At 48.8% G+C, this 26,777-nt stretch overlaps 1 protein-coding gene across 8 annotated transcripts; it reads left to right on the top strand.

Moving 5' to 3' along the window:
• Nucleotides 1-532: 532 nt before the first annotated feature.
• On the top strand, nucleotides 533-26,540 carry DNPEP (aspartyl aminopeptidase). Of its 8 annotated transcripts, none has more exons than XM_063790795.1 (17): nucleotides 584-737; nucleotides 6,857-6,994; nucleotides 12,018-12,064; nucleotides 13,600-13,693; nucleotides 13,783-13,871; nucleotides 13,985-14,098; nucleotides 14,352-14,477; nucleotides 14,665-14,795; nucleotides 15,055-15,130; nucleotides 15,230-15,337; nucleotides 16,318-16,395; nucleotides 17,567-17,650; nucleotides 18,639-18,799; nucleotides 19,182-19,221; nucleotides 19,330-19,431; nucleotides 25,712-25,879; nucleotides 26,392-26,540. In XM_063790795.1, the coding sequence occupies exons 4-17, from the start codon at nucleotides 13,606-13,608 to the stop codon at nucleotides 26,440-26,442; spliced, it is 1,416 nt and encodes a 471-aa protein (XP_063646865.1). In that variant the 5' UTR covers nucleotides 584-737; nucleotides 6,857-6,994; nucleotides 12,018-12,064; nucleotides 13,600-13,605; the 3' UTR covers nucleotides 26,443-26,540. The 8 variants fall into 8 exon arrangements, with proteins under 8 accessions (XP_016806054.2, XP_016806058.2, XP_063646865.1 ...); XM_063790796.1 differs by lacking the exon at nucleotides 584-737 and adding an exon at nucleotides 5,281-5,329 and having other exon boundaries at nucleotides 6,841-6,994; XM_054679401.1 differs by lacking the exon at nucleotides 6,857-6,994 and having other exon boundaries at nucleotides 589-663.
• The last annotated feature ends 237 nt before the right edge of the window (nucleotides 26,541-26,777 follow it).

Raw genomic sequence — 26,777 nt, 5'->3', positions numbered from 1 at the left:
CAGCAACCCGCCACCAGGCTGGCAGCTTCTCAGGGCAGAAATGGGAGTTATTCAGGTGGACAAGAGCCTGGCCCACAACAGATGCACCAGGCATGCATTTCGAATGAATAAATGAATGGATGACCAGAGCCAGTGAAGCCTCTCATTCATGTCTTCATGCCCCAGAAAGTCTTTATCGAGCACTTACTACATCAGACACTGTGCTTGGTACTGGGACACAGCAGGGAACAAGGAAACAGGGAGGGCCGTGTCCTCCTGGAGCTCACATTCTGATGGGAGAGACAGATAATAAAAAAGTAAACACGGATAAGTGAAATAATTAGAGCATTGGCTGGCAGGAAGCAAACAAAGGGGCCAAAATAGAGAATGAGGGAGGAGTTCTTCAGGGAAAGAAGAAAGTCTCTATTCTTAGCCTCCCAGAATACAAGACACCCCTCCCCCAGGTCAGGTGTCAACATTTAGACGTTGGCCACCATACGTCAGCCTGTGGCTTGGGGTGCCTGAGGATGTTACTGCTTCAAATTGCACTGGTGATGTCATAATGGGCTCTAGGGATGTCGGAGAGCCCTGCAAGTTGGGGCCCAAGGCAGGGGAAGGATCCGGCAAAAAAGGCACACGGTTCAGGCCTGTCCACTCAGACCCAGTCTCCAGCCTTGGGAGGAGGTGAGCAGGTCACCATGGCTCGGAGCCTCTCCATCATGTTCGTCCCCAACAGCTGGCTCAACGGCTACCACAAGGTAACCGGGGCCTGTCTAGTTCTGTGGCCAGCCAGTGCAGACACATGTTCCTAGGCACCAGCCTTCCATGAGCCACGCACTGGCTTAGGCATTATGGGGATAAAGAGATGAATGAGATAGGGTCCCCTGCTCTCAGTCTGCTAACAAACCAGACCTCGAGCAAGTGGCTTAACAGAATAATACTCATCATCATCTTGGCTAACTTTGGAGGATTTAATCTTTCCAAACAACCCTGTCTGGTGCCCTATTCTCTCCACGTTGCCCAACAACTGAGTTCAAGGGCAGCCCACCCATCAGCACAAGTGTTTTTTGATAATTTAGATTAGTGTTTCTCAGGGTGATCTAAAGATGGCAAAATTACTTGCAGCACCTGTTAAAAGTGGAGATCCCTGGGCCTCAGCCCAAATCTTCCAAATCAGGAGTTTCAGGTATGGGGCTCATGAATCTGCATTTTAAATAGCACTCCGGGGGATTCGCACCCTAAACACTGCCTTAGAGTTTAAACACCTGCCAGTTTCCAAGCCCCATGCCTGGTGGACCAGGGTGGGTCGGTTTCTGTTTGAGATAGGTGTTGGCCTTTGATATTTTTATTACTGATGAAAAGCCATGATTCATAAGCTGCTGGTGGCCAGCTGTCAGCTTGGAAAGGAGTCAGAGGCCACTGAGAACAGAATTGCCTATCTTTTCAACCCATCTATAAAATGCCTACCTGAGCAGACACTGTTTAAAGGCCATTAAAATAGCAGACACAGAATCACCCAGTCCCTGGAACTTTATAGACATATTTACTCAAACTCAAGTGCTTGCAAAGAGTAAATAAACGGGAAGCAAAATGAGTAAGCTTCCCTAGAAATACGAACTGAAAGTAAACAGCCCTGTTCACTAAAATAAACAAGACAAATCCAGCGAGGATTAAATGACCTCTAGTCAGGTTGAGAGCCAGAAATGCCCCATCTTGGCTCCCAGAGGAAGGCGAGGGCCTGTGCCTGCCACCTGGAGGGGGTGCATCAGAAGCTGCATTCCTTGGGGGCTCAGAGCCGGGCCTGCAAGGGCAGACATTACCCTTGGGTGGTAGGAGTGCACCCCAGACTCCCCTGGCATCCTGCCACAGGGCCTGAAAACCCTCATGTTTAAAGATTAAGAAGTGTGTCCTAAAAGTCTTCTGAAAAAGTCCAGGTTTTCTAGAGACAAATTACCCTAGTTACTTTTTTTTTTTTTTGAGATGGAGTCTTGCTCTGTCGCCCAGGCTGGAGTGCAGTGGTACAATCTCGGCTCACTGCAACCTCCATCTCCTGGGTTCAAGCGATTCTCCTGCCTCATCCTCCCAAGTAGCTAGGATTACAGGCATGTACCACCACACCCAGCTCATTTTTGTATTTTTAGTAGAGACAGGGTTTCACCATGTTGGCCAGACTGACCTTGAACCCCTGACCTCAGGTGATCCACCCGCCTTGGCCTCCCAGAGTGCTGGGATTACAGGCGTGAGCCAACGCGCCCGGCCCCAAGTTACTATTATTTGCCATTTATTCACTAATTTAGTAAACATTCATTGAGAACCTACTACATGTCAGGCCAGGCACTAAAGATATCAAGATGATTAGCGCAGAGACCTGCCCTTAAGTTGCTCATGGTTCAAAATGAGAGATAATACTAGCTCACAAGTACTGCCCACTTAACTATTTGAAGAACTCAGTGATGAGCACCCTACGTGCATTATCCCATTTACTCCTCATAACATTATGAGGTTATGACTATCTTCCACCGGTTTACAGATGAGGAAGCTAAGGCTCTAAGTCTGTGGTGTGATGGTAGATGTTTAACAGCTAGCTCTCTGGGCCAGGTGTGATGGCTCACAACTGTAATCCTAACACTTTGGGAGGCCAAGATGGGAGGACTGCTTGAGCCCAGGTGTTTGCCGCCAGTGGGGGCAACATAGTGAAACTCCATCTAAAATTAAAAATTAAAAAAAAAGAAAAGCATCCAGGCACAGTGGCTCATGCCTGTAATCCCAGCACTTTGGGAGGCCAAGGCGGGTGAATCACTTGAGGTCAGGAGTTTAAGACCAGCCTGGCCAACATGGCAAAACCTTGTCTCTACTAAAAATACAAAAATTAGCCAGGCATGGTGGCACATGCCTGTAACCCTTGCTAATCTCCAATCTCATGACTTTAAATAGCATCTGTACCCCGATAATTGTCAAATTTACATATCCCCAGCCCAGATATCTCTTCTGAACTATATATAATCTCACATATCCAATTGTTTTTGCACAGTGTCCGTGTGGGCCTAATAGGAATCTCCAGTGTAATGTCTTAATCTGAACTCCTTGTTCCCCAAACCTATTCCACCCATATTCTTGATCATATGGAGGCTACTTGGAAGGCTGAAGCACGAGAATCACTTGAATCCAGGAGGCAGAAGTTGCAGTGAGCCAAGATCACGCCACTGTACTCCAGCCTGGGCAACAGAGCAAAACTCTGTCTCAAAAAATAAAACAAAACAAAACAAAAAACCAATTAGCTCTCTGGAAGAAAAAAAAATGCCCTGATTTGTAGTGTTTGCCAATCTCAGTGGTGTAAATACTTGCAGGCCTGTCTCAAGCTTCCTGTCTGATGTCTCTGAATGTGGAACAGGAAAGAGACGGGGGTGGGAGGGGAGGCGAGGGGGGCTGGCTCTGGCACAACACGGCAAATACGACCCACAGCTAATAAATGCAGGAGCCAGGATGTGAGCCCGGTGTGTGGATCCTGAGCCCACGCTCATAACCACTTTGTTATACTGTCACTAACTATACAAGAGCATTGACATTCAAGGGGGATACATCTTAAGACCTTTGTGAAGTGCCAGTTTTACAGTGTTCCATAAAACTTGCAAGGTTAGTAACCAGCACTTTCCTATACCTCTTTGTTTTCATCACTAACAGGAGCAGTTGGTTTTCCTTTGAGGGCCATTCTGAAAACCTTTTTATTTGGCCATTCTGAAAACCTTCCCAAGAGGTTGCAGAAATTGTACATGGAGGTCTGTGTGCCCTCCACTCAGTTTCCCCAGATGGTTACATCTTAGATAAGCACAGCACAGTATTACACTCAGGAAAGTGACATAGGTAAAATGTGTGTGCGTAGGGTTTGATGCCATTTTTTTCTAGGTTTGCCAGATTTAGCAAATGAAAATACAGGAAACTCAGTTAAATTTTGTTTTTAGTATAAGCATATCCCATGCAATATTTGGGACATACTTATACTGAAAAGATTATTCCTTATCTTTTTTTTTCTTTTTTTTTGAGATGGAGTCTTGCTCTGTTGCCCAGGCTAGAGTGTAGTGGTACGATCTCAGCTCACTTCAACCTCCACCTCCCAAGTTCATGCGATTCTCCTGCCTCAGCCTCCCGAGTAGCTGGGATTACAGGTGCCCGCTACCATGCCCGGCTAATTTTTGTATTTTTAGTAGAGATGGGGCTTCACCATGTTGGTAAGGCTGGTCTCGAACTCCTGACCTCAAGTGATCCACCTGCCTTGGCCTCCCAAAGTGCTGGGATTAGAGGCGTAAGCCACCACGCCCGGCCCTTGTTTATCTTAAATTCAAATTAAACTGGGCATTCTGTATTTCATTTGGCAATCCTAACTTTATCATGGTTAGAGTCATAACCACCATTATAATCAAGACATAGAACTATCCATCACCATCAAGATATTCCTGAGCTACTCCTTCATAGTCACACATCCCTCCCCAAATCCTCCCTAGCCCTGAGCAACCACTAAATCTGTTCTCCATCTCTATAATTTTGTCATTTTTTTCAGTCAGCGTAAGGCACCTGAGATTCATCCACAGTGTTGCATTTAGCAACCACTCGTTCCTTTTTATCGCTGAGTATTATCCCATGAGGGCCCTTTTTCACAAAGAACAATTATTTTTCAAAATTTCTTTAATTCAGTAAGTGTTTATTGTATATCCATTACCTGCCAGGCACTGAGGATTGCAGCAGCAAAGTAAAATTGATTACATGTCACAGGCCAGCAGGTTACTTCCAGTTGACAGAGACTTCTTCCTGTGGATCCTAAGACAGGAGATGACACTGGCGCTAGGAGAGGAGGATTGGCCTCCCTAAGCACTTCCCTCTGGAGATGCTAGGGAAGGCTTTGTGAAGGAGCTTGGGAGGCAGGGTTTGCTGATGGATCTGACATGGGGTGCAAGAGAAAGAGATGCACCAAGGCTAACGCCAAGAGTTATGACCTGAAACTGGAAGGACAAAGTTGCCATTTACTGAATGTATGGCAGATGCACCTGACAGCAATAACTGAAGCACACCCTGAGAATGACCCTGAATGGCAGATATACTTGATGTGTGTTTGGAGTTCTGAGCTAAGAAATCCTGGAGTGGGCAACCTAGAGATCCTCATCTATGAGGAACCTCTGAGCCCCCTTCCCATCCTGTGGAACAAGGGCCATACAGGGGATCGAGGCGCTTTGTTTTGGGTTAAATGAAGGTTGCCAGGTAGAGGTTGTTAGGGAGCAGGTGTTGAGTGAAAATGCATGCTTTCTGCAGGTGACAGTGGTTCTACTGTCCAGCTCGCCACCACTGGACCATCTTGTATGTAAGTTCTCCTCAATAGACCCCACGTCGGCCGGGCCCAGTGGCTCACGCCTGTGATCCCAGCACTTCGGGAGGCTGAGGAGGGCAGATTGCTTGAGGTCAGGAGTTCGAGACCAGCCTGGCCAACATAGTGAAACCCTGTCTCTACTAAAAATACAAAATTAGCTGGGCATGGTGGTGCATGTCTGTAATCCTCAGGAGGCTGAGGCAGAAGAATCACTTGAACACAGGAGGTGGAGGTTGCAGTGAACCGAGATCGCACCACTGCACGCCAGCCTGGGCAACAGAGTGAGACTCCCTCTCAAAAAAAAAAAAACCTTGTCTTGTTTGCTGGCTCTGGGTCTCTTCTTTGGCCTCTTGAACCTGGGGCCTTCCTTATTGGAGTGGACAGGGGTTCAGCACAACACTGAGATGGGAAGAATGTGGATGGAATAGGTTTGGGGAACAAGGAGTTCAGATTAAGACATATTACACTGGAGATTCCTATTAGGCACACATATGGAGACTGTGCAAAAACAACTGGATATATGAGAATATATATAGTTCAGAAGAGATATCTGGGCTAGGGATACGTAAATTTGACAATTGTCAGGGTATGGATACTATTTAAAGTCATGAGATTGGACATTAGCAAGGGAGTGAGGGTAGATTGATTTCTAAGCACTGAGCCCTGAGGCCTTCCATTTAAAGATGGGAGATGAGGCCAGGCACCGTGGCTCATGCCTGTAATCCCAGCAGTTTGGGAGCCCCAGGTAAGAGTATCGCTTGAGGTCAAAGTTGGAGGCCAGCCTGGCCAACATAGTGAGACCTCATCTCTATTTTAAAAACATGAATATAATAAAATAATAACAACATTAAAGATGGGAGATGAGGAGGAGCCAGAAGAGACCCAAAGGAGTGGTGGTGAGGGTAGTAAGTGTCTGGGAGGCCAAGTGAAGAGAGTGTTCCCAGGAGAGCAAGCGGCTATGTCAAATAGGACCCATGGGTCAATGACAATGAGGACTGAAAATCGACCATTGGGTTCAGCATTGTGGAGGTTGTTTTTGACCTTGACAAGAAAAGTTGCAGTGGAATGACAGCGGTAAAACCTCATTCTAGAGGATTTACAAGAGAATGGGAGGAGAGGAATCGGGAAAACATAAGACTAGATAGTTCTTTTTAAAAGAGATTTACATAAAGAGGAGAAGGAAAATGAGGCCAGTGCTGGAGGGAGACTGGGGGTTAAGGGAGGATTATTTTTCCTTGGGAGAAATTATAGCACATGTATATGCTAATCAACTTGACCCGCCAGAACTGTGGAGATTGATAACGCAGGAGAAAGGGAAGAAGAGTTGATATGGTGCCCTTACGTAAGCAAGAGGGGTGGAATCTTGTGCATAAGTGGAGAGGGTGGCCTTGGATAGGAGCACAGATGGTTCACCCACAGAAATTAGGACAGCAGAATATGGAGCTCAGATCCTGGTAGGAGCCTAGGCGTGGCAGCTTAAAACTTGCGGAAATTCTCTTTTGAAGGCTTCTATTTTCACAGTAAAATGGGAACCATGGTCCTCGGCTGAGAGTGGGGATGGAGGAAGACACTGGATGAAACTCTCCTCCAGGAAAGCAAAGAAGCAAATGGCCCAGGAGATGCAATAGGACCTCTGGGCAGTACAAAGAACACACTTAGGTTAGTGGTTGAGTTTAAAGCAAGCTTGTCCAGCTGGGTGCGGTGGCTCACACCTGTAATCCCAGCACTTTGGGAGGCCAAGGCAGATGGATCACTTGAGGTCAGCAGTTCGAGACCAGCCTGGCCAACATGGTGAAACCCTGTCTCTACTAAAAATACAGAAATTAGCCAGGCATGGTGGCTCATGCTTGTAATCACAGCTACTTGAGAGGCTGAGGCAGAAGAATCGCTTGAACCCAGGAGGCAGAGGTTGTGGTGAACTAAGATCATGCCACTGCACTCCAGCCTGGGCAAGAGAGCGAGACTCTGTCTCAAAAAAACTAAAAAAAAAAGTAAGCTTGTCCAACCCACCACCTATGGACCACATGCAGCCCAGGACAGCTTTGAATGCAGCCCAACGCATATTTGTAAACTTTCTTAAAACATTATGAGATTTTTTTGAAATGTTTTTAGCTCATCAGTTATTGTTAGTGTTCGTGTATTTTATTTGTGGCCCAAGACTATTCTACTTCTTCCAATGTGGCCCAGGGAAGCCAAAAGACCGGACACCACTGGTTTAAAGTGAGACCAGGCAGCGTGGCTTGGATGTTTCTCCAGCCACACAGGTTGGAGCAGGGGAGGAGCTGGTTGCAGTCAGGGTTGGGGTTTTGCCAGGCAAGTCCGCAAATCTAGAGCAGGCACTTGAAGGTGTGTGCGAGGGAGTGAGCACAACAGTGGAATGTATGGCTCATCCTAGGTAGGAGAGACATGAAGACAGGAGTGAAGAATAGGGAAAGGTAGGATCAACAGTTTGTAGTTCTAGGCTGGACGCGGTGGTTCACACGTGTAATCCCAGCACTTTGGGAGGCCAAGGTGGGTGGATCACCTGAGGTCAGGAGTTCAAGACCAGCCTGGCCAACATGGTGAAACCCTGTCTCTACTAAAAATACAAAAAATTAGCCAGGCATGGTGATGCGTGCTTGTAATCCCAGCTACTCAGGAGGCTGAGGCAGGAGAATCTCTGGAACCCAGGAAATGAAGGTTGCAGTAAGCCAAAATAGCGCCACTGCACTCCAGCCTGGACAACAGAGTGAGACCCCGTCTCAAAAAAAAAAATTAACTGGGTGTGGTAGTGGGCACCTATAATCCCAGCTACATGGGAGGCTGAGGCAGGAGAATCACTTGAACCCAGGAGGCGGAGATTGCAGTGAGCTGAGATGGTTGCCACTGCCCTCTAGCTTGGGCAACAGAGCGAGACTCCGTCTCAATAAAAAAAAAAAAAAAAAAAGACATATGTATCTTATAAACTCACACTGAAGTGTATGTAACTGACTTCTATGTTCACGCAAAAGTATTTGCACTTTAATATGTGTTAAACCAAAAAGATGAATGAATAATGGTAGCATTGTAAACATCAGCTGAGATCTTCCAGGGAAGATTTTCTCAGAAGGCCAAGGGCAAGAACGATCCTCAGAAACTTTTTCTTTCTTGATCCCTAGTCATCCCTTGACTTTGCCACCTGAACTCCAAATCCATCACCATTCCCTTACCCAGAGGTGACCATTATCCTTCCAAACCTGTTTCTATCCATTTACATATGTATTTATATAACATCTAGAAATATAAATTTAGCTCATTGTGTGAGTTTTATCTAAAGGCCCTCACCTTACATTCTAGAAATTGCTTTTTTTTTTTTCACTCAACAGTATATTTGGAATTCTTTTCTGTAACAGTTCCTAAAGACTGACCTCCTTTTTTTTTTTTTTTATGAACTGCTACACAGCACTTTAAAATACTGTGTCTCAAGCATTCAAATCATCTAGAAATCTTGTTAACATGCAGATGCTGATTCTATAACTCTAGGGTAAGCCCTGAGGTTCTGCATTTCTAAAAAGCTCCCAGATGTTATTGACGTTGCTGGTCAACAGATCACACATTTAGTAGCAAAGATGTACAGTACGGGTGGAATAGTGTGCTGGGGCCAACTTGGACAAGCTCATGAGAACTGATTGTCAAATTTCCAGGAATTTGGTGAGCTTGTTGTTAAACACAGCAATCATTTTAAAAAACTAAATTACATACACTTACAATTATATAAATTATATTACAGATAATGAAAACCAAAAATCCATCACTTTTCCAAACATTTTACTGCCTTCTTAAATCTATGCTGTTGATGTTATTTCTATCTATTGCGTCTGCATGGTGGAAATCTACATAATGGCATGCTTCCGCACAGCTCTTCCCAACTCCGTTCAGTGACATCATCTCGACAGCTTGAAATCGGCCACAGGGAACATTTACACCACAGAAATTTGGGTATAAAGGTCTGTGCAAACATACCCCCAAAGTTCAGGGAAGCTGAAAAGCTGAAGAAAGAGGCTGACATATCCAGTCTCTCAGAAAGAAACATTTCATAGGGACTTATGAATAGAGGCCATAGTTTCAGAGATGAAATGGTGGATTACCCTGCAAACCCAGGGCTTACATACCATAGGGAAAGAATGTGTCAAACAATTGAAGTTGACCCCTCAGGCAAAGTCATGAATGCTATGTGAATCTGCCTAAGCGCAGGATTTATGGTAATAGTAGGTAAAGTAGAAAACTTAGAGTCATTCCTGGAACAGGTTGTTGAAAAGTCAACATGGCAGATTAGCTTCCCAGATGGAGTTGCTTTAGCCTCCAGAAAATGCTTGCATTACCCCAAGCCTTCTCCAACACTTGATATTACCCATCTTTTCCATTTTTGTTAATCTGCTCAATAAAAAGAAAAGGTATCTCATTTTTATTATTTATTAATTTTTTTTTTGAGATGGAGTCTCGCACTTGTTGCCTGGGCTGGAGTGCAATGGCACGATCTCGGCTCACTGCAACCTCCGCCTCCCGGGTTCAAGCAATCCTCCTGCCTCAGTCTCCTGAGTAGCTGGGATTACAAGTGCCCACCACCACGTCCAGCTAATTTTTTGTATTTTTAGCCAGGCTAGTCTCAAACTCCTGACCTCGTGATCCACCCGCCTTTGCCTCCCAAAGTGCTGGGATTACAAGCATGAGCCACCACGCCCAACCGTTCTCTCATTTTTAACTTGCATTTTCCTGTTTAAAGTGAGATTAGGTGTCTCATATGTTCATGACTAGAAATTTAACAATATTTCTTGCTCTTGTAAATATAGCCTTTTTACTTTTTTTTCTTTTTTACCCAAACCAAAAATGGTCAATAAGAACCTTTTTACTTTTATATTTTCTAGGTGATTATTGTACAAGAAAGTCAGTGTTTTTTAAATTAGGCTACCCTTCCTACCAGTTCTAATAATAGCTTGATCGTTTATTTTCTTGGGGATTCTAGATAATCATATAATCTATAAATAATGACCAATTTTACTTTTGCACGTATACAATTATTAATTTTGTTTTGTGGTACTGGCTCTGACTACAGCTCCACATTGTCTAGCAGCAGTAATAGCTCATCAATGTCTCACTTCTGATTTGAATAGGAACACTTCTGTATTTCCCTCCCAAAATGCTGGGATTACAGGTGTGAGCCACCACTCCCGGCTCACTTTCTAAGTTATGCATTTTGGTGATGTTTGAATCTCTTACTCAAGCATGTACTCTTTTCTGCGATCAGAAAGAACATTAAAGGTGGTTCCTTATTCAGGTTGTCTCCTTCCCTTATACATTGTAGCCTTGTTTCGGCCCTTTCACTGTCCTCCTTGAATGTGTCCCCTCCCCAGGAGGTAGAGGACAAGAATGCTCTCTCCATGTCCTGCTCAGCATTGAGCTTTATACATAATTTTATTTATTTATTTATTTATTTATTTATTTATTTATTTAGAGACGGAGTCTCACTCTGTCGCCCAGGCTGGAGTGCAGTGGCACGATCTCAGCTCACTGCAACCTCTGCCTCCTGGGTTCAAGCGATTCTCTTGCCTCAGCCTCCCAAGTAGCTGCTGGGATTACAGGCACGTGCCACTACGCCCGGCTAATTTTTGTATTTTTAGTAGAGACGGGGTTTCACCATGTTGGCCAGACTGGTCACGAACTCCTGACCTCAAGTGATCTACCCGCCTCGGCCTCCCAAAGTGCTGGGATTACAGGCGTGAGCCACTGCGCCAGGCCCATAATGGTATTTCAACAAACGGTTAGGGAATGCCATGAATTTAAGCCAGCACCTAGTGGGTGAATTCTTGAAAACTCCCCTGCCATATCTACTAGTTTGAAGTGAGGGCTGCAGGACCTTTCCAGCCTCTCCCCATCCCACCCTGTCACTCCCCACCCCAGGTATATAAACAGCAGGTTGCTCCATAAACCTGTGATCTCTGGAATTTTGTTTGAACCCCTGGTAGCTGGGCCCTGTTTTGGATCTAGAGGCCACCAAGAGTCCTGATCAGTTCCTGCAGCTAGGAAGGTGCATGGGGTTTAAACGTGCTACTCACTACTCCTGACATGGGAATACTGGAACTGCCAATAATGTGGAATTTGTTTTTCTGTTGTTTTTAACAAATGGAAAGGGCACAGATATCAGAGTCAAATCCCAGATCCACCCAAACAGCTATGTGATCTTGGGCAAGTCAACTTCTGTGTCCCTTGTGGACCTCCCGTGTAACATAACACTTACCAAAGCGCATAGAAAAAGGTCCAGAGGCTGAGGCAGGAGAATGGCGTGAACCCGGGAGGCGGAGCTTGCAGTGAGCCGAGATCGCGCCACTGCACTCCAGCCTGGGCGACAGAGCGAGACTCCGTCTCAAAAAAAAAAAAGAAAAAGGTCCACAAAAGATCTGAGAGAAGGCTGTAGGGTTGTTCCAGGCCTCTGCAATCAAATTGATGGAGTTCAAACCCCACCTGTGCCGTTTATTACCTCGACGGATCACTAGTCTCCGTATCTCACCTTTCTTTGTTCATGCATAAACTGGGGACAGTAAGAGTACATAGTTGATGGGGCAGTTGTGAAGATTAAACGAGGTAACAGGCCAATCTTTATCATAAAGCTAAAGCTCACCGTGAGCGCCCCATGGACATTAGCCTTATTGCTTTTATTGTCACAAAGGTGGCTGTGGCGAGAGACAGCACTTTGTACGGTACCCGTCGGACCCGGTGAGCTGGAGGGGCGAGCTTTTTATTGGCCTCGAGGCCCGGGGCACGGGGAGGCGGGCCGTCCGCGGCTGTCCTGGCACCTCCGCGGCAGCAGAGGGCCCTGGCGGCGGCTGCGGGTCGCGCGGCGTGGGTGACGGGGGTGCAGGGCGGGGCCTAACGAGCAGCCCCCGCAGGGGCGGAGACGAGGGCGGGCCGGAGGCGGAGGCGCGGCCTGGAGAGGGATGGGGCGGAAGCGGGGCGGCCGGTGCAGCCTAGCGAGGGGCGGGGCGGACGAGGAAGCGTGACGAGCGGCGGGGCGGGTGGAGCAGCCTGGCGAGGAGCGGGGCGGGGTGGGCGGCACGGCCTGACAAGGGGCGGAGAGCGCAAGGAGGCCTGACGAAGGGCGGGGCGGAGCAAGGGCGGGGGCAGGGCGAGTAGTGGGGTACAGCGAGGGCCGGAGCGGATGGGGGAAACCTGGTGAGGGGCGGGACAAAGCGGGGAGGGCGATGCAGCCTGGCGAGAGGGGGGGCGGACGAGGAAGCTTGACGAGGGGCGGGGCGGGCGGTGCAGCCCGGCGAGGGGCAGGGCGGGCGGTGCTTCCTGGCGAGGGGCGGGGCGGGGCGGGCGGCGCGGCCAAGCTAGGGGCGGGGCAAGGGTGGGGGCAAGGCGGGTGGTGGGGCCCAGCGAGGGGCGGAGCGGACAGGGTAAGCCCGCCGAGGGGCGGGGCTGACCGAGGTGGGCGGGGCGGATGCCGAGGGGCGGGGAGAGGTGGGCGGGGAGGCCCAACATGGGGCGGGGCGGCGCGGCCGGGGAAGCCTGATGAAGGCCTATGAGTGCGGCGCGGCCTGAAGGGGCACGCGGGGGACCTGCAAAGCTAGTGAGGGCCGGGGCAGGCGGCGCGGTGGGGGCGGGCCGAGCCCGGAGGCCAGATGAGCGGACACAGCCCCACGCGCGGGGCCATGCAGGTAAGTGGCTCCCGACGGCCCCACTTGAATTTCGATCCCAGACCGGGTCCGGCGCCCTCCGGGGCCCAAGCTTAGCGCGGTGCTGCAGTGGGGCCGCCTGACCCAAAGCGAAACCGAAAGCCCCGCGGAGGGTGACCTGACGACTTTCCCGGGACTGGAAGAGGGAGTCCTGCGAGAGACTGGGTGGGTGGAGAGGAGTCAGGGTGCTCCTTGGGGTACAGGGCTTTGGCTCCGGGCTGGGTACGCGCACGTGATGCAGGCCGCCTCAGAGTATGGGGCCCGCTTGGGATCCCGGAGTTTGGGAGCAGAACAGGATTTCCTAGCTGGGCAGGGACATGGGGGTGGGACTTAGGGAGTCGGGCTAAAGTTCGGATTAAGGGGCGGGCCTGGCTCATGATCCTGGGCCGGCGGGCTGAAGCTTTCAACGGAGTTTCAGCCCTGGGTTTGGGTCTCTCGGTGGGGACGGGCGGAAGCAGAGGTCTGTGCCTTAGAGTGGTCACTTCTGGGGGTGGGGATGGGAGAATCCTCGGAACCTGGGTGAAAGGTCAGGGGTCCCAGACCTTGTAAAAGTCTGAGCGCCCCCTCCCCTAGGTGGCCATGAACGGTAAGGCCCGCCAAGAGGCGGTGCAGACTGCGGCTAAGGAACTCCTCAAGTTCGTGAACCGGAGTCCCTCTCCTTTCCACGGTAAGCGGTGGCCAGGGCAAGGGAGGAGGGTGGAGGCTGATGCGCCCCTCACCAGCTTCCATCGCTGTGAGAGGGTGCTTTTCCCACAGCTGTGGCTGAATGCCGCAAACGCCTTCTCCAGGCTGGCTTCAGTGAACTCAAGGAGACTGAGAAATGGAATATTAAGCCCGAGAGCAAGGTACTGGGGGTGGGATGGGGGTGGAAAGGCAGGTCCCTAGGCTGGTCTCCAAGCCCTGTGTGCCAGCTGAGTAATGCAACTCACACCCCTGTCTTTCCTCCCCTTCTCCTCAGTACTTCATGACCAGGAACTCCTCCACCATCATAGCTTTTGCTGTAGGGGGCCAGTACGTTCCTGGCAATGGCTTCAGCCTCATCGGGGCCCACACGGACAGCCCCTGCCTCCGGGTAAGGAACTCGGACGGTGTTGGGGTGGGAGGAGATGTCAGAGGGAGTACAGGGCAAAAGAGAACTAGGAGGTACAAACTGGGGCCTCTATCCCCTGGAGTAAGGGAGAAGGTAAACTTGTTGGCCCCTTCCTTCACACCTTGAGCCTTTCATGTGACACTAATATTCGCTGTCTGTTACTTATGAGTAGCCAAAGTCTCATCTCCACATCTCGTCATGAAGCCTTCTCTGACTTCTCCATCTTTACACTCAGGTGAAACGTCGGTCTCGCCGCAGCCAGGTGGGCTTCCAGCAAGTCGGTGTGGAGACCTATGGTGGTGGGATCTGGAGCACCTGGTTTGACCGTGACCTGACTCTGGCTGGACGCGTCATTGTCAAGGTGGGAACCGAGGTTGGGGATGGCGGAGCCTCCTCAGAAGACTGACTGCCACACTCCTCAGGGTACCCGTGGGGAAGAGGGGTGGGGGCAGTCTGGTCAGAGGACCACCCTGCTTAGTCTGAGTGAAGTGAAGACTGACCACTGGGGTAGGAGGCACCCTGGGCTGACCTGGCCTGGCTGGCCGCAGTGCCCTACCTCAGGTCGGCTGGAGCAGCAGCTGGTGCACGTGGAGCGGCCCATTCTTCGCATCCCACACCTGGCCATCCATCTGCAGCGAAATATCAACGAGAACTTTGGGCCCAACACAGAGATGCATCTGTGAGACTGGGGCAGGGCTGCGGTGGCTGGGAGGGATGGAGAATGGTACCAGGTGATTATTACCTAATGGTAGCCACAGTCACATTTTACTCTTGGGACCCAGTTAATTTCTAAGGGTCCTCACAGCCTTGCGATTTGGGGAGTGGGCTGGGAATTGAAGGGCAGAGGCAGTTGCCCATCAGGAGGCACCTGAACTTATGGATGCCACACTCAGCTGTGCCCTCCTCGCAATCCCCCCACAACCCACATCTCCCCACAGAGTCCCCATTCTTGCCACAGCCATCCAGGAGGAGCTGGAGAAGGGGACTCCTGAGCCAGGGCCTCTCAATGCTGTGGTAAGAGAGTCCCCTGATCATGGGGAGGGCGGCAGAGTCCCCTGAGAAGTGGGGAGGAGAGGAGGAATGGACTCTTCCCAGCGTCTTTCTGCTCTTCAGGATGAGCGGCACCATTCGGTCCTCATGTCCCTGCTCTGTGCCCATCTGGGGCTGAGCCCCAAGGACATAGTGGAGATGGAGCTCTGCCTTGCAGACACCCAGCCTGCGGTGAGGACTGGCTGTAGGAACCTGTGGGTGAAGGGCCTCCAGGATCCTGGCCACCCCTAGCCCGTCCTGCTGAAGCACCCATCACCTCCACCAAGCCCTCAGTAACTCTCATCCCCGTTCTTCCCAGTAGACACATCCCCTACTGCTTCTAGGGCGGTGGTTCTCAAAAAGACAAGTTCCCTACCCCAGACCTGCCCACTAGGACTATCTGGGAATTGGCCCTTTTTACAGATTCCCCAAGAGTTTCTTCTACAGGTGGGCCCTGTCTGCTTTGACCCACACTGACACTGAACTGCTTAGGGAAAGAGGCCTGGATGTGGCCATCTGTTCTCTGTCTCCCGGTTGCTGATGGTCAGAGATTGCTAAATCTTTGGATGCTGTGTCCTGCTTGAACACGTACTAAGTTTCTGTTTTTTGGCTGGTTTCCTCTGTTTACTTCTTTGGCCTTTTTGATGACAATTCAGCCCTTCCTTTTCTTGACCCACAGGAAGAGGTCAAGAGCTATTGGCCTCCACCCTTTTGTTCCTCAGCACCAACCCAGCCCCCTTCTCCAATCTCTGCTTGGTCCTGCCTAGCAAGGAATCCCAGCACTTTGGGAGGCTGAGGCGGGGGGAATCACATGAGGTCAGGAGTTCGAGACTGGCCTGACCACCATGGTGAAACCCTGTCTCTAATAAAAATACAAAAATTAGCTGGGCCTGGTGGTGCATGCCTGTAATCCCAGCTACTCAGGAGACTGAGGCACGAGAATCCTTTGAACCCGGGAGGCGGAAGTTGCAGTGAGCCGAGATCGAGCCATTGCACTTCAGACTGGGCAACAAGAGCGAACCTTCATCTCAAAAAAAAGAAAAAACAAAATAGTGCCCTAAGCCAGGGGTCAGGGAGAGGTTGCGCAAGAAACCAAGGAGACCCTTGGGAGCAAAAGAAAGGTGAGTGGGGGTGGAGGGTTGAAGGTCGGGCTGACTGTCTTACCTCTCTAGGTCTTGGGTGGTGCCTATGATGAGTTCATCTTTGCTCCTCGGCTGGACAATCTGCACAGCTGCTTCTGTGCCCTGCAGGTGAGGAGCCGGGGCGCCCCAGGCAGCACATAACCACCAGCAGAGGTGGTATGTTTGGGGTCGGGGGAGCTGCCTAAAGCCCCAGCAGGTTGTGAGAGAGGGCCATTGTCTACCCGCTCAGTCTGCTGGTGCTGGATGGACCAGGAAGGGGCCCTAAATGCTGCAGCCTCAGCATCGCCACCTTTGGTCTCTGCCCTTGCACTATCAGGGGGTTGAGGCAAGAAGAAGGCGGAGAAGTTGTTTCGGGCACCATGGTCTCTTGTCCTAGCCTTCCTCCTGCTGCTTTTCCTGAAGTTAACAACCTCTGCCTCAGGGAAAGGCTTTATCATCCACAAGGCAGTATCATCCACCTCCTTCTGCTTCCTATGCCACTCCCCAGGCTTAAGCCCCCAGCCTTCTCCCCGTTTCTTGGGATCTCAGTCAGGTAGCCTCTCTTCCTAGTCACCTTGATATTCCCCACCTTCTCTCCACCCTAGTCAGTTCCCTTTCTTTCTCTCCTCTTGCCCTTGATCTCCCTCTGCCTTTTTCTGCCTTTTCTTCCCTGTAATCCTGTGGCTGGAGATAGGCTTTGGGCTGTAATTGAGACCAGAGCTGGACCTGGGACCTGCATCTACTTCTGCAGGCAACTAGCCAGTCATGTCACCTTGATGGAGTCTGTCACCTCTTTGAACCTCAGTCTTTTCCCTGAGGCCAATCAGTTTATGTGATGTGTGTAGTCTTTTGGCTTTCCAGGACTCTCAGCTCTTCCTCTCTGTCCTCCACATCTTCCTACTGCCTTTTGCATGGGAAGGTAGAGAACAACACCCAAAGGATGGTGTCTCCTGTCCCAGTTGAAAAGGTTTCTACCTAGCTATTGATTTGGCCAAAAAAAAAAAAAAAAAGAAAGAAAAAAGAAAAAAAAAAAAAGGTCCTCACCACACCTTAAAGGTTTCTACCTATGTAGCTATTTATTTGGCAAAAAAAAAAAAAACAAGAAAAAAAAGGTCCCCACCACACCCTCTGCCAGGCAGTGCCCTAATTGATAAAAGTCATGGCCATGGAAGGCAGACAGGGGAATGTGCACACCCAAGGTGCTGGTGGATGGGGGAGCATGCACACCCAAGGTGCTGGTGGGCTGAGTTCCAGCAGAAGCAGGTTGGAGATGATGCTCTCATTTCCTTCCCTGAACCAGGCCTTGATAGATTCCTGTACAGGCCCTGCCTCCCTGGCCACGGAGCCTCACGTGCGCATGATCACACTCTATGACAACGAAGAGGTACGTGGAGGGTTCTGGGGAGGGTCACCTCTGCGGAGTCTTCCACAGCCAACTTGTTGTGCCAGGCATCCACCATGAGCCAGGGCTCTTCTGGGGGCCCCAAAGACGGGAGATGCTGCCTGTGCCTCCTTAGCACTTGGTGTCTCCTCTGACTCAACATAGATCTGCTTATTCGAGGGTGACCGTCTCTCCTGTATCTCTCTTTGTGCCACATGGTGGGCTTCTTCCTTTAGGACAGGGACTCTACCCAGTCCATCCTCGTAGCCCCAGGGCTCAGCACAGAGTAGGTCCTCGTGATGCCTGCGTGTGTGAGGCTGCAGTCTCAGCTGCATAACAGAGCTTGAACAGATAGTGCTCTCTCATGTAACAACCCAGGTCAGAGTTAGCAGTTTAGGAGGGGTCCCTGCCGTCCTGAACACATGACTTCCATTTCAGGATTCAGGGTGGCCGTTCCAGCTCTGTCCATCATGTCTACACTGAGTTAGTAGGAAGGGAAGAGAGGGCAAAGGGGCAGTAGATACCCCCTGGCTTTAAAGGGCATGATCCAGAAGTGACATTCATCACTGCTTACATTCCACAGAACTTAGCTGCAGGGGAGCCTGGAAATGTCATCTCTAGCTGGGTAGTTAAGTGCTTAGCTACAACTTGGGTGTTCTAAAAGATATCATGGACAGTTAGTCTCTGTCATACACATAAAAGAAAATTGACCAGTGTGGTGGGGCACCTGTGCTGAGCCCCAGATGTGAGGGTCACGAGAGGAGGAAGGGGAGCAGTGCAGGAAACCCACCAGTACTGTTAAGAATGTGAGTTAGTTTGGTCTCAGCCCACTGTCTGGTGTTCAGTGACGACCCCAGGTTAGGGGTGTTGCTAAGAACACCCAGTGACTCAGTGGGGTTTTGGGCCAGTTGGGCAATGGGCCCCTCTCACTGGCTTCCAAGATCAGGCCCCTAAGCCCAGATTCCCAGAGTCAGGACTCTACTGTCGCCAGGTGGGGTCTGAGAGTGCACAGGGAGCACAGTCACTGCTGACAGAGCTGGTGCTGCGGCGGATCTCAGCCTCGTGCCAGCACCCGACAGCCTTCGAGGAAGCCATACCCAAGTCCTTCATGATCAGCGCAGACATGGCCCATGCTGTGCATCCCAACTACCTGTGAGTCTCTAGTGCCAGTCACACAGTCTTCACATAGCTGGAGACCCAAGCATAACCTGCCTTGAGGCTCTGCCTTGGCCCCAGCCTCTTCCTTTCTCCCTTCTTCATTCTGCTGGGAGGTTCACGGGCACTTCCTTTTCACTACTGCGAGACCAACTTGGTCAAAGTCATGCAATGCCTAACCCAGGTGTGTGGAATACACCTTTGTCTACAAACTTGTTTCCATCTATTGCTGAACCCTGTGTGTGGAATGACTCTGAAGTCCCACTGGGCTGGGCGGGAAAGAGTGGTGATCTATTAGTGATGTCTGCCATGGGAGGGTGGTGAGTGTCGACAGGCCTGCTCCTGTTTGCTATGTCTGGCCCTTATCTGTCTCTTACAGGGACAAGCATGAGGAGAACCACCGGCCTTTATTCCACAAGGTGAGACGTGCCATTTCTCCCTAGGGACTTGGAGGTCTGGCTGTTCTGGGTGCCGACTCATTCCCTTTGGGCCTGTCATTACCTCTGCCTCACCTTGACTCTCCCCAGGGCCCCGTGATCAAGGTGAACAGCAAGCAACGCTATGCTTCAAACGCGGTGTCAGAGGCCCTGATCCGAGAGGTGGCCAACAAAGTCAAGGTCCCCCTGCAGGTGAGGGTGGGCCCTGCCTGGGAAGGTGTGATGGAGGGAGCTTGGTGGGGGCACAAACAGATGGGCCCCCCATGAACAGGGAACCTGGTAGATGGCCTTGAGTGGAGGGGGGTCCCAGTAGAGTGAGAAAAGCAGGGATTTTGGATACAGCTGGATTCCATGCTGGCTCTGCTGCAGTGCTAGCTGTGTGACCTTGGACTAGTCTCCTAACCTTTCTGAGTCTCAGTTTCCACATCTGTAGAATAGGGGTGATAGTGATGCCTACTTTGCTGGATTTCTATGAAGACTGAAGGTACAGTGTGCTCGTGGTACATGGTAGGCCTGTCTTTCCCTGCAGCACCCCCACTTCCCCTGTGTCTCCTACACACCCTGGGGGCTTCCACAGGGAAAGTTCAGGGCTGGGGAGTATGGAACTCCAACTACTCATTTTCTCTCTTGCCTGAGAAATTAGACATCTAGTCCTTTCTCCTCAATGTGTGTGTGTGTGTGTGTGTGTACATATATATGTTGTATACATGTATGTATATAACACATGACAGTATTGTGTATACACATATACACACATATATACTGTCATGCATTGCTTAACAACAGGGATACATTCTGGGAAATGGCATCATTAGGCAATTTTGTCATTGTGTGAGCATCATGGAGTATACGTACACAAACCTAGACGGACAGCCTGCTGCACACCTAGGTTGTGTGGTGTAGCCCATTGCTCCTAGGCTACAAACCTGTACGGCTTCTTACTGTGCTGAAAACTGTAGGTAATTGTAACAAAATGGTCAGTGTATCTAAACATAGAAAAGGTACAGAAGGCCAGGCGTGTTGGCTCACACCTGTAATCCCAGCATTTTGGGAGGCCAAGACAGGCAGATCACTTGAGGTCAGGAGTTCAAAACCAGCCTGGCCAACATGGTGAAACCCCATCCTACCAAAAAATACAAAAATTAGCCAGGCGGGGTGGTGCATGCCTGTAGTCCCAGCTACTTGGGAGGCCTTCCCTACTTGGGAAGGATCTCTTGAGCCCGGGAGGTGGACGTTGCAGTGAGCCGAGATCGTGCCATTGCACTCCAGCCTGGGCGACAGAGTGAGACCCTGTCCCCAAAAAAACAAAACCAAAAAAAAAAAAAAAAAAAAAGAAAAGAAAGAAAAAGAAAAGTTACAGGAAGCATATGGTATAAAAGATTTAAAATGGTCCACCTGTATAGGGCACTTAGGAATGGAGCTTACGGCACTCGAAGTTGCCCTGGGTGAGTGGTGAGTTAATGTGAAGGCCTAAGACATTACTGTACACTATTGCAGACTTTATCAATGCTGGACACTTAGGCTACACTACATTTATTTTGAAATTTGTATTTCTTCAACAATAAATTAGTTTACTGTAACTTTTTAACTTTATTTATTTATTTATTTATTTATTTTTGAGATGGAGTCTCACTCTGTCACCCAGGCTGGAGTGCAGTGGCACGATCTCGGCTCACTGCAACCTCTGCCTCCCAGGTTCAAGCGATTCTGCCTCAGCCTCCTGAGTAGCTGGGATTACAGGCACGCACCACCATGCCTGGCTAATTTTTGTATTTTTAGTAGAGACGGGGGTTTCACCATGTTGGTCAGGCTGGTCTCGAACTCCTGACCTTGTGATCCGCCCACCTCGGCTTCCCAAAGTGTTGGGATTACAGGTGTGAGCCACTGCACCCGGCCAACTTTTTTACTTTATAACCTTCCATTTTTAAAATTTTTGACTCCTTTGTAATAACAGTTGGCTTAAAACACAAACACATAGTACAGCTATTCAAAAGTATTTTCTTTTTTGTATCCTTATTCTGTAAGCTTTTTTCTATTTTTAAAATTTTTCGTTATTTTTAAAATTTTTAAACTTTTTGGTTAAAAACCAAGACACAAACATACACATTAGCCTAGGCCTATACAGGGTCAGGATTATCAATGTCCCTGTCTTCCACCTCCACATCTTGTCTCACTGGAAGGTCTTCAGGGAGAGTGACATGCAGGGAGCTGCTATCTACCATGATAACAATGTGCTCCTAAAGGACCTGCCTGAGGCTGTTTTACAGTTAACTTTTTTTTTTTTCTAATAAGTAGGAGTACATTCTAAAATAACAGTAGGCTGGGCATCGTGGCTCATGCCTGTAATCCCAGCACTTTGGGAGGCCGAGGCAGGTGGATCACTTGAGGTCAGGAGTTCAAAACCAGCTGGCCAACATGGTGAAACCGTCTCTACTGAAAATACAAAAATTATCTGGGCATGGTGGTGTGCGCCTGTAATCCCAGCTACTCAGGAGGCTGAGACAGGAGAATCGCTTGAACCCAAGAGGCAGAGGTTGCAGGGAGCCAAGATGGTGCCATTGCACTCCAGCCTGGGCGACAAGAGTGAAACTCCATCTCAAAATAAATAAATAACAATAAAAAGCATAATATAGTAAACACAGAAACCATAACATAGTCATTTATTATCATTCTTAGGTATTGCATACTGTACATAATTGCACGTGTTATGCTTTTATACGACTGTCAGTAGATTTATTTATGCCGGCATCGCCACAAACAAGTGAGTCATGCATTGTGCCACAACATCGCAACAGCTGTGATGTCACTAGGCGACAGGAATTTTTCAGCTCCATTATAATCTTACGGGACCACTGTCATATGTAGTCTATCTTTGACTGAAATGTCACTATGTAGTGCATGACTGTCTATTTCTATATTTATCTATCTACCTCTCTATATCAGGGACTCAGGCATGGGTGGTCCAGTGACAATCATAGCAGGCGTAGAACCGTGGTATCCTGACTCCCAGCCCAGGGCTCTTTCTGCTGCACAGTGTTCACTCTTCCTTTCAGAAAGCTGAATTGTTCTGCCCCCAGGAAGCCTTCTCTGAGGACGTGATATTTGAGCTGAGACCTAACCACTGAGAAATAGGCAGCTATGGGAGGGTCCCAGCCAGAGGGCACAAGTAGAAAGGCCCCAAGGGGGCCAGGCATGAGCTTGTCTTTTAGGAGGAGAGAAAGGCAGGATGGTAGAGCCAGGATGAGAGCAGGAGGGGGTCAGGGGAGAGGCCCAGCTCAGTGATGATACAGGAATACCTAGGCCATGGAAGGACATTTCAATTTTATTCTAAGGCAGTGAGAAGACATTGGGAGATTTTTCTTTAATAATTTACAGCAGAAGTAGGACACATGTATTTTAGAAAATTAGAAAATACAGATAGAGATGAGAAAATAAAACACTAATCTGCAGAAATTTGGTATAGTCTTCCAGATTTTTTTCTATGCATAAACTTCATATACACTTTTTAAAAATGATATTATATTGGATATATTTTTGTTGCCTCTTTTCACTCAGTCATCTTCACCTTTCTATTTGAGTTTGTTTTTTTTTAAATTTTTTTTTAAATTAGAAACAGGGTCTTGCTTTGTCTCCCAGGCTGGAATGCAGTGGCATGATCATAGCTCACTGCACCCTCAAACTCCTGAGCTCAGAAGATCTTCCTGCCTCAGCCTCCCAAGTAGCTGGGACTACAGATGCATGCCACCATGCTGGCTAATTTTCTATTTTTAGTAAAAATGGGGTTCTTGCTATGTTGCCCAGGCTGGTCTTGAACTCCTGGCTTCAAGCAGTCCTCCCACCTTGGCCACCCAAAGTGCTGGGATTACAGGCATGAGCCACCATTCCCAACCCCATTTCAGGAAATTGTTGTTTCAGTAAACTTGTACCTCATCTAATGCACAGATCACTTTCCGTTTTCCCCAGTTATCCTCAAAATATTTTTTTACAGGTATTTGGCCCACCCTAGTATCCAACTCAGGACAATGCGTTATATTTGGCTGATATGTTGCTTAAGTGTCTTCCAGTGTAGCACAGTTCCCCCCACCCCTTTTTAAATAGCATTGGCTTATTCAAGAAACTTCTGGATATGTCTCCTTGCTGCCCCATGGTGTCATTTAGCTTGTCTGTAAGCCCCGTATTTCCTATCAACTGGAATTTCTAAAGACTTGATGGATTCAAGTTAAACTTTTTTTTTTTTTTTTTTGACAGAGTGAGAGTTTCACTCTGTCGCCCAGGCTGGAGTCTAATGGCATGATCTCGGCTCATTGCAACCTCCGCCTCCCTGGTTCAAGTGATCCTTCTGTCTCAGCCTCCAAAGTAGCTGGGATTACAAGTGTGCACCACGATGCCCAGCTAATTTTTGTATTTTTAGTAGAGACAGAGTTTCACCATATTGGCCAGACTGGTCTTGAACTCCTGACCTCAAGTGGTCCGCCCACCTCAGCCTCCCAAAGTGCTGGGATTACAGATGTGAGCCACCGTGCCCAGCCTCAAGTTAAACATTTTGGGCTAGAAGACATGGCTGGTGTATTCATATGGCATCACACACATGATATCTGGGTGAGCCACCCTTAGCCTTGCAAAGATTGACCGCTGGACCAGGAATGGCCTCTTACCCTTTCATTATATAGTGCTTTTCCACTATTGACCTGACAGTGACCCATACAAGTGATGAGTTCCCTATTAACCAGATACCTAATGGTTTTAACACTTACAGTAATCCTTGTCTAAATCAGTAATTTCATTAGAATTTGCCAAAAAATGCCCGCTTCCCCTGAATTCTTTCAGTCTTCCATTCTTCTGTGAAGTGGAACTTCTTCCCTCCAATCAACTAGGGTTCTTTGGTTATCATGGAATATCATTCCTATTGATTGGAAAGCAGGATAAATGCTAATTCTTTCCGTTATCCACTTTTCAAGGTGAAATGTCATCTCAAATAGTGACAAAGAAAGATTTTTCCTTTTGCTTTTTTTTTTTAGACAGAGTCTCGCTCTGTTGCCCAGGCTGGAGTGTAGTGTCGCAATCTCAGCTCACTGCGACCTCCTCCCCACAGGTGCAAGAGAGTCTTATGCCTCAGCCACCTGAGTAGCTGGGATTACAGGCATGCACCACCATGCCCGGCTGTTTCTTGTATTTTTAATAGATACAGGGTTTCACTATGTTGGCCAGGCTGGTCTCGAACTCCTGGAATCATGTGATCTGCATGCCTTGGCCTCCCAAAGTGCTGGGATTACAGGCGTGAGCCAGCACACCTGGCCTGCTTTTCCCTTTCTGACTATCTTAGAATCATGGAATTTCATTTATTCAGTGTCTTCTATAATTATTATATTTGATTTGTGAATTGTCATGGCTTTGACCAGTGGGAGCCCCTTCAGCATAACTCCTGTGCCCTTTGACTCTTGGAAGTCTCCTTGCTTTTTGGCACAACAAAAATTGCAGGCATGTCTTGTTCATTTCACCCCCCAGACTTGGTAGTTTTTGGCAAGCAGTGGTATTAGAGACCATGGTCTGGCACTGCAAGTGTTCATTGTTCTTGGGGGAGGGGACGGTGCTTTGGGTCCATTTCCATGGACATAGCAAGAAAAAAGTACATATTTTAAAAATCATGAAGCCAGGTGTGGTAGCTCAGGCCTGTAATCCCAGCACTTTGAGAGGTAGTGGATCACTTGAGGTCAGGAGTTCGAGAACAGCCTGGCCAATATGGCGAAATCTCGTCTCTACTGAAAATACAATAATTAGCTGAACGTGGTGGTGCGTGCCTGTAATCCCAGCTACTTGGAGGCTGAGACAGGAGAATCGCTTGAACCCAGGAGGCAGAGGTTGCAGCGAGCTGAGATCGCGCCACTGCACTCCAGCCTGGGCATCGCAGGGAGACTCCATCTCAAAATAAAATAAAATAAAAATTTTTAAATAAAAATCATGAGTTAATACTGTAATTCTTATTCATAAAATTATTCTTATTTAGTTAAATAGTTACTACCTATTTGATTTTGTAATTCTGTTTTCTTTTACACTGAAAACCTTGGTATCTAGCATATTTTCATTTTCTTATTTATTATTTTACCATAATATAAAGAAAATCATTTCAAAATGTCAGTAGCAATATTTTTAAAGACACTAGTACCACTGAGTGATTTTTTTCTGTGAGTGTGGATATTAAGCAAGAGGGTGACAAGGATGGATACTTTTAAAAATCCCCCTTCCTGCTGTGTGGAGAATGGATTGGAACTAGGGTGGTGGCAATGCAGATAGAATGGGACCAATTCAGAATATATTGTCCTTCGGGGTCTGCCATTTAGCATTGGCTTTGATTTTATGCTCCGAATGGACCATCTCCCAGGCCCCTTCCCACCCTGCAATTCTAAGATGGCGTCCTCCTTGGCTCTGATAAGCACACACTGCATGTTGCTCATGGGTCTCCTGCTCTCCCTAGGATCTCATGGTCCGGAATGACACCCCCTGTGGAACCACCATTGGACCTATCTTGGCTTCTCGGCTGGGGCTGCGGGTGCTGGATTTAGGCAGCCCCCAACTGGCCATGCACTCTATCCGGGAGATGGCCTGCACCACAGGAGTCCTCCAGACCCTCACCCTCTTCAAGGTAACACCCACCCCAGACCCTCTCTGGCAGCTGGGCTGCTTCCCCTCTAGTGCCTGGATTGGTTGCTGGGACAACATCGCCATCACAAAGTGACTGGCCTGAGTAATGGGGGCTGGTTGTCATGCTGGGGCCATGTAGGAAAACAAGGGTCCTGGCCAACCACAGTGGCTCATGCTGTAATGACAACACTTGGGGGGATGGGAGGATTGCTTGAGGCCAGGAGTTTGAGACCAGCCTGAGCAACATGGCAAGTCCATGTCTCTACAAAAGAGAAAAAAGAGATAAAACAAGGGTCCTTATTCTTCTCAAGGCTCAGGGGCCCTGACCCAAAGAAATGGAAAATGAGGGGATGGGAAGAGGGGATCAGGGCTGAGAAGACTGGGGTGGCTGCCAAGAACAGATGAAACCTCGGTGCTTCTCTTGCTGGAACATATGTTGGTGGGAGGTGGGTGGCAGGACATCTCCATCTGGTCACTCACTAATTCCAAATTCCATGTTGCCTCCCATTATAGGGCTTCTTTGAGCTGTTCCCTTCTCTAAGCCATAATCTCTTAGTGGATTGAGCCCTCTTGGAAAGACTTCTCTGCCATCCCTTTGCACCTGAGAGGGGAAGTTCTCAGCTGAGCTGAAGCTGGATTATTAAAGTGGATTGTCACTCAGACTCTCTGTGCTACGCTTATTTGGAGACTAGAGGAGTGGGAGTTGAGCCTGGCTTGAACCTTTGGAACCAGAAAAGTTGGGGAGCAGGTGGAGGAGGCCACACTCCTGGGAGCTGATGGTTTTAAATCTGGTTTTAAATCTCTTCTCTGTCTCAAGTCCATGTCTGAAGTGGGTGAAGGGTGGACTGGATCCTCAAGCAGAAGGTCACTTCTCCCACCCCTAGTCCTCCACCTGGGAA

Source organism: Pan troglodytes, chromosome 13, assembly GCF_028858775.2.
Source record: "Pan troglodytes isolate AG18354 chromosome 13, NHGRI_mPanTro3-v2.0_pri, whole genome shotgun sequence".
Lineage (NCBI taxonomy): Eukaryota > Metazoa > Chordata > Mammalia > Primates > Hominidae > Pan > Pan troglodytes.
Note: the sequence above shows the minus strand (reverse complement) of the source record. Positions and strands in the feature narration are given on the sequence as shown.

Coding starts and splice junctions, on each gene's coding strand:
- DNPEP (XM_016950565.3), top strand. CDS start 555: ATGTCGGAGAGCCCTGCAAGTTGGGGCCCAAGGCAGGGGAAGGATCCG. Junction 15,131..15,229: donor CAGGGCCTCTCAATGCTGTG/GTAAGAGAGTCC, acceptor TCTGCTCTTCAG/GATGAGCGGCACCATTCGGT. Junction 17,651..18,638: donor CACTCTATGACAACGAAGAG/GTACGTGGAGGG, acceptor TACTGTCGCCAG/GTGGGGTCTGAGAGTGCACA.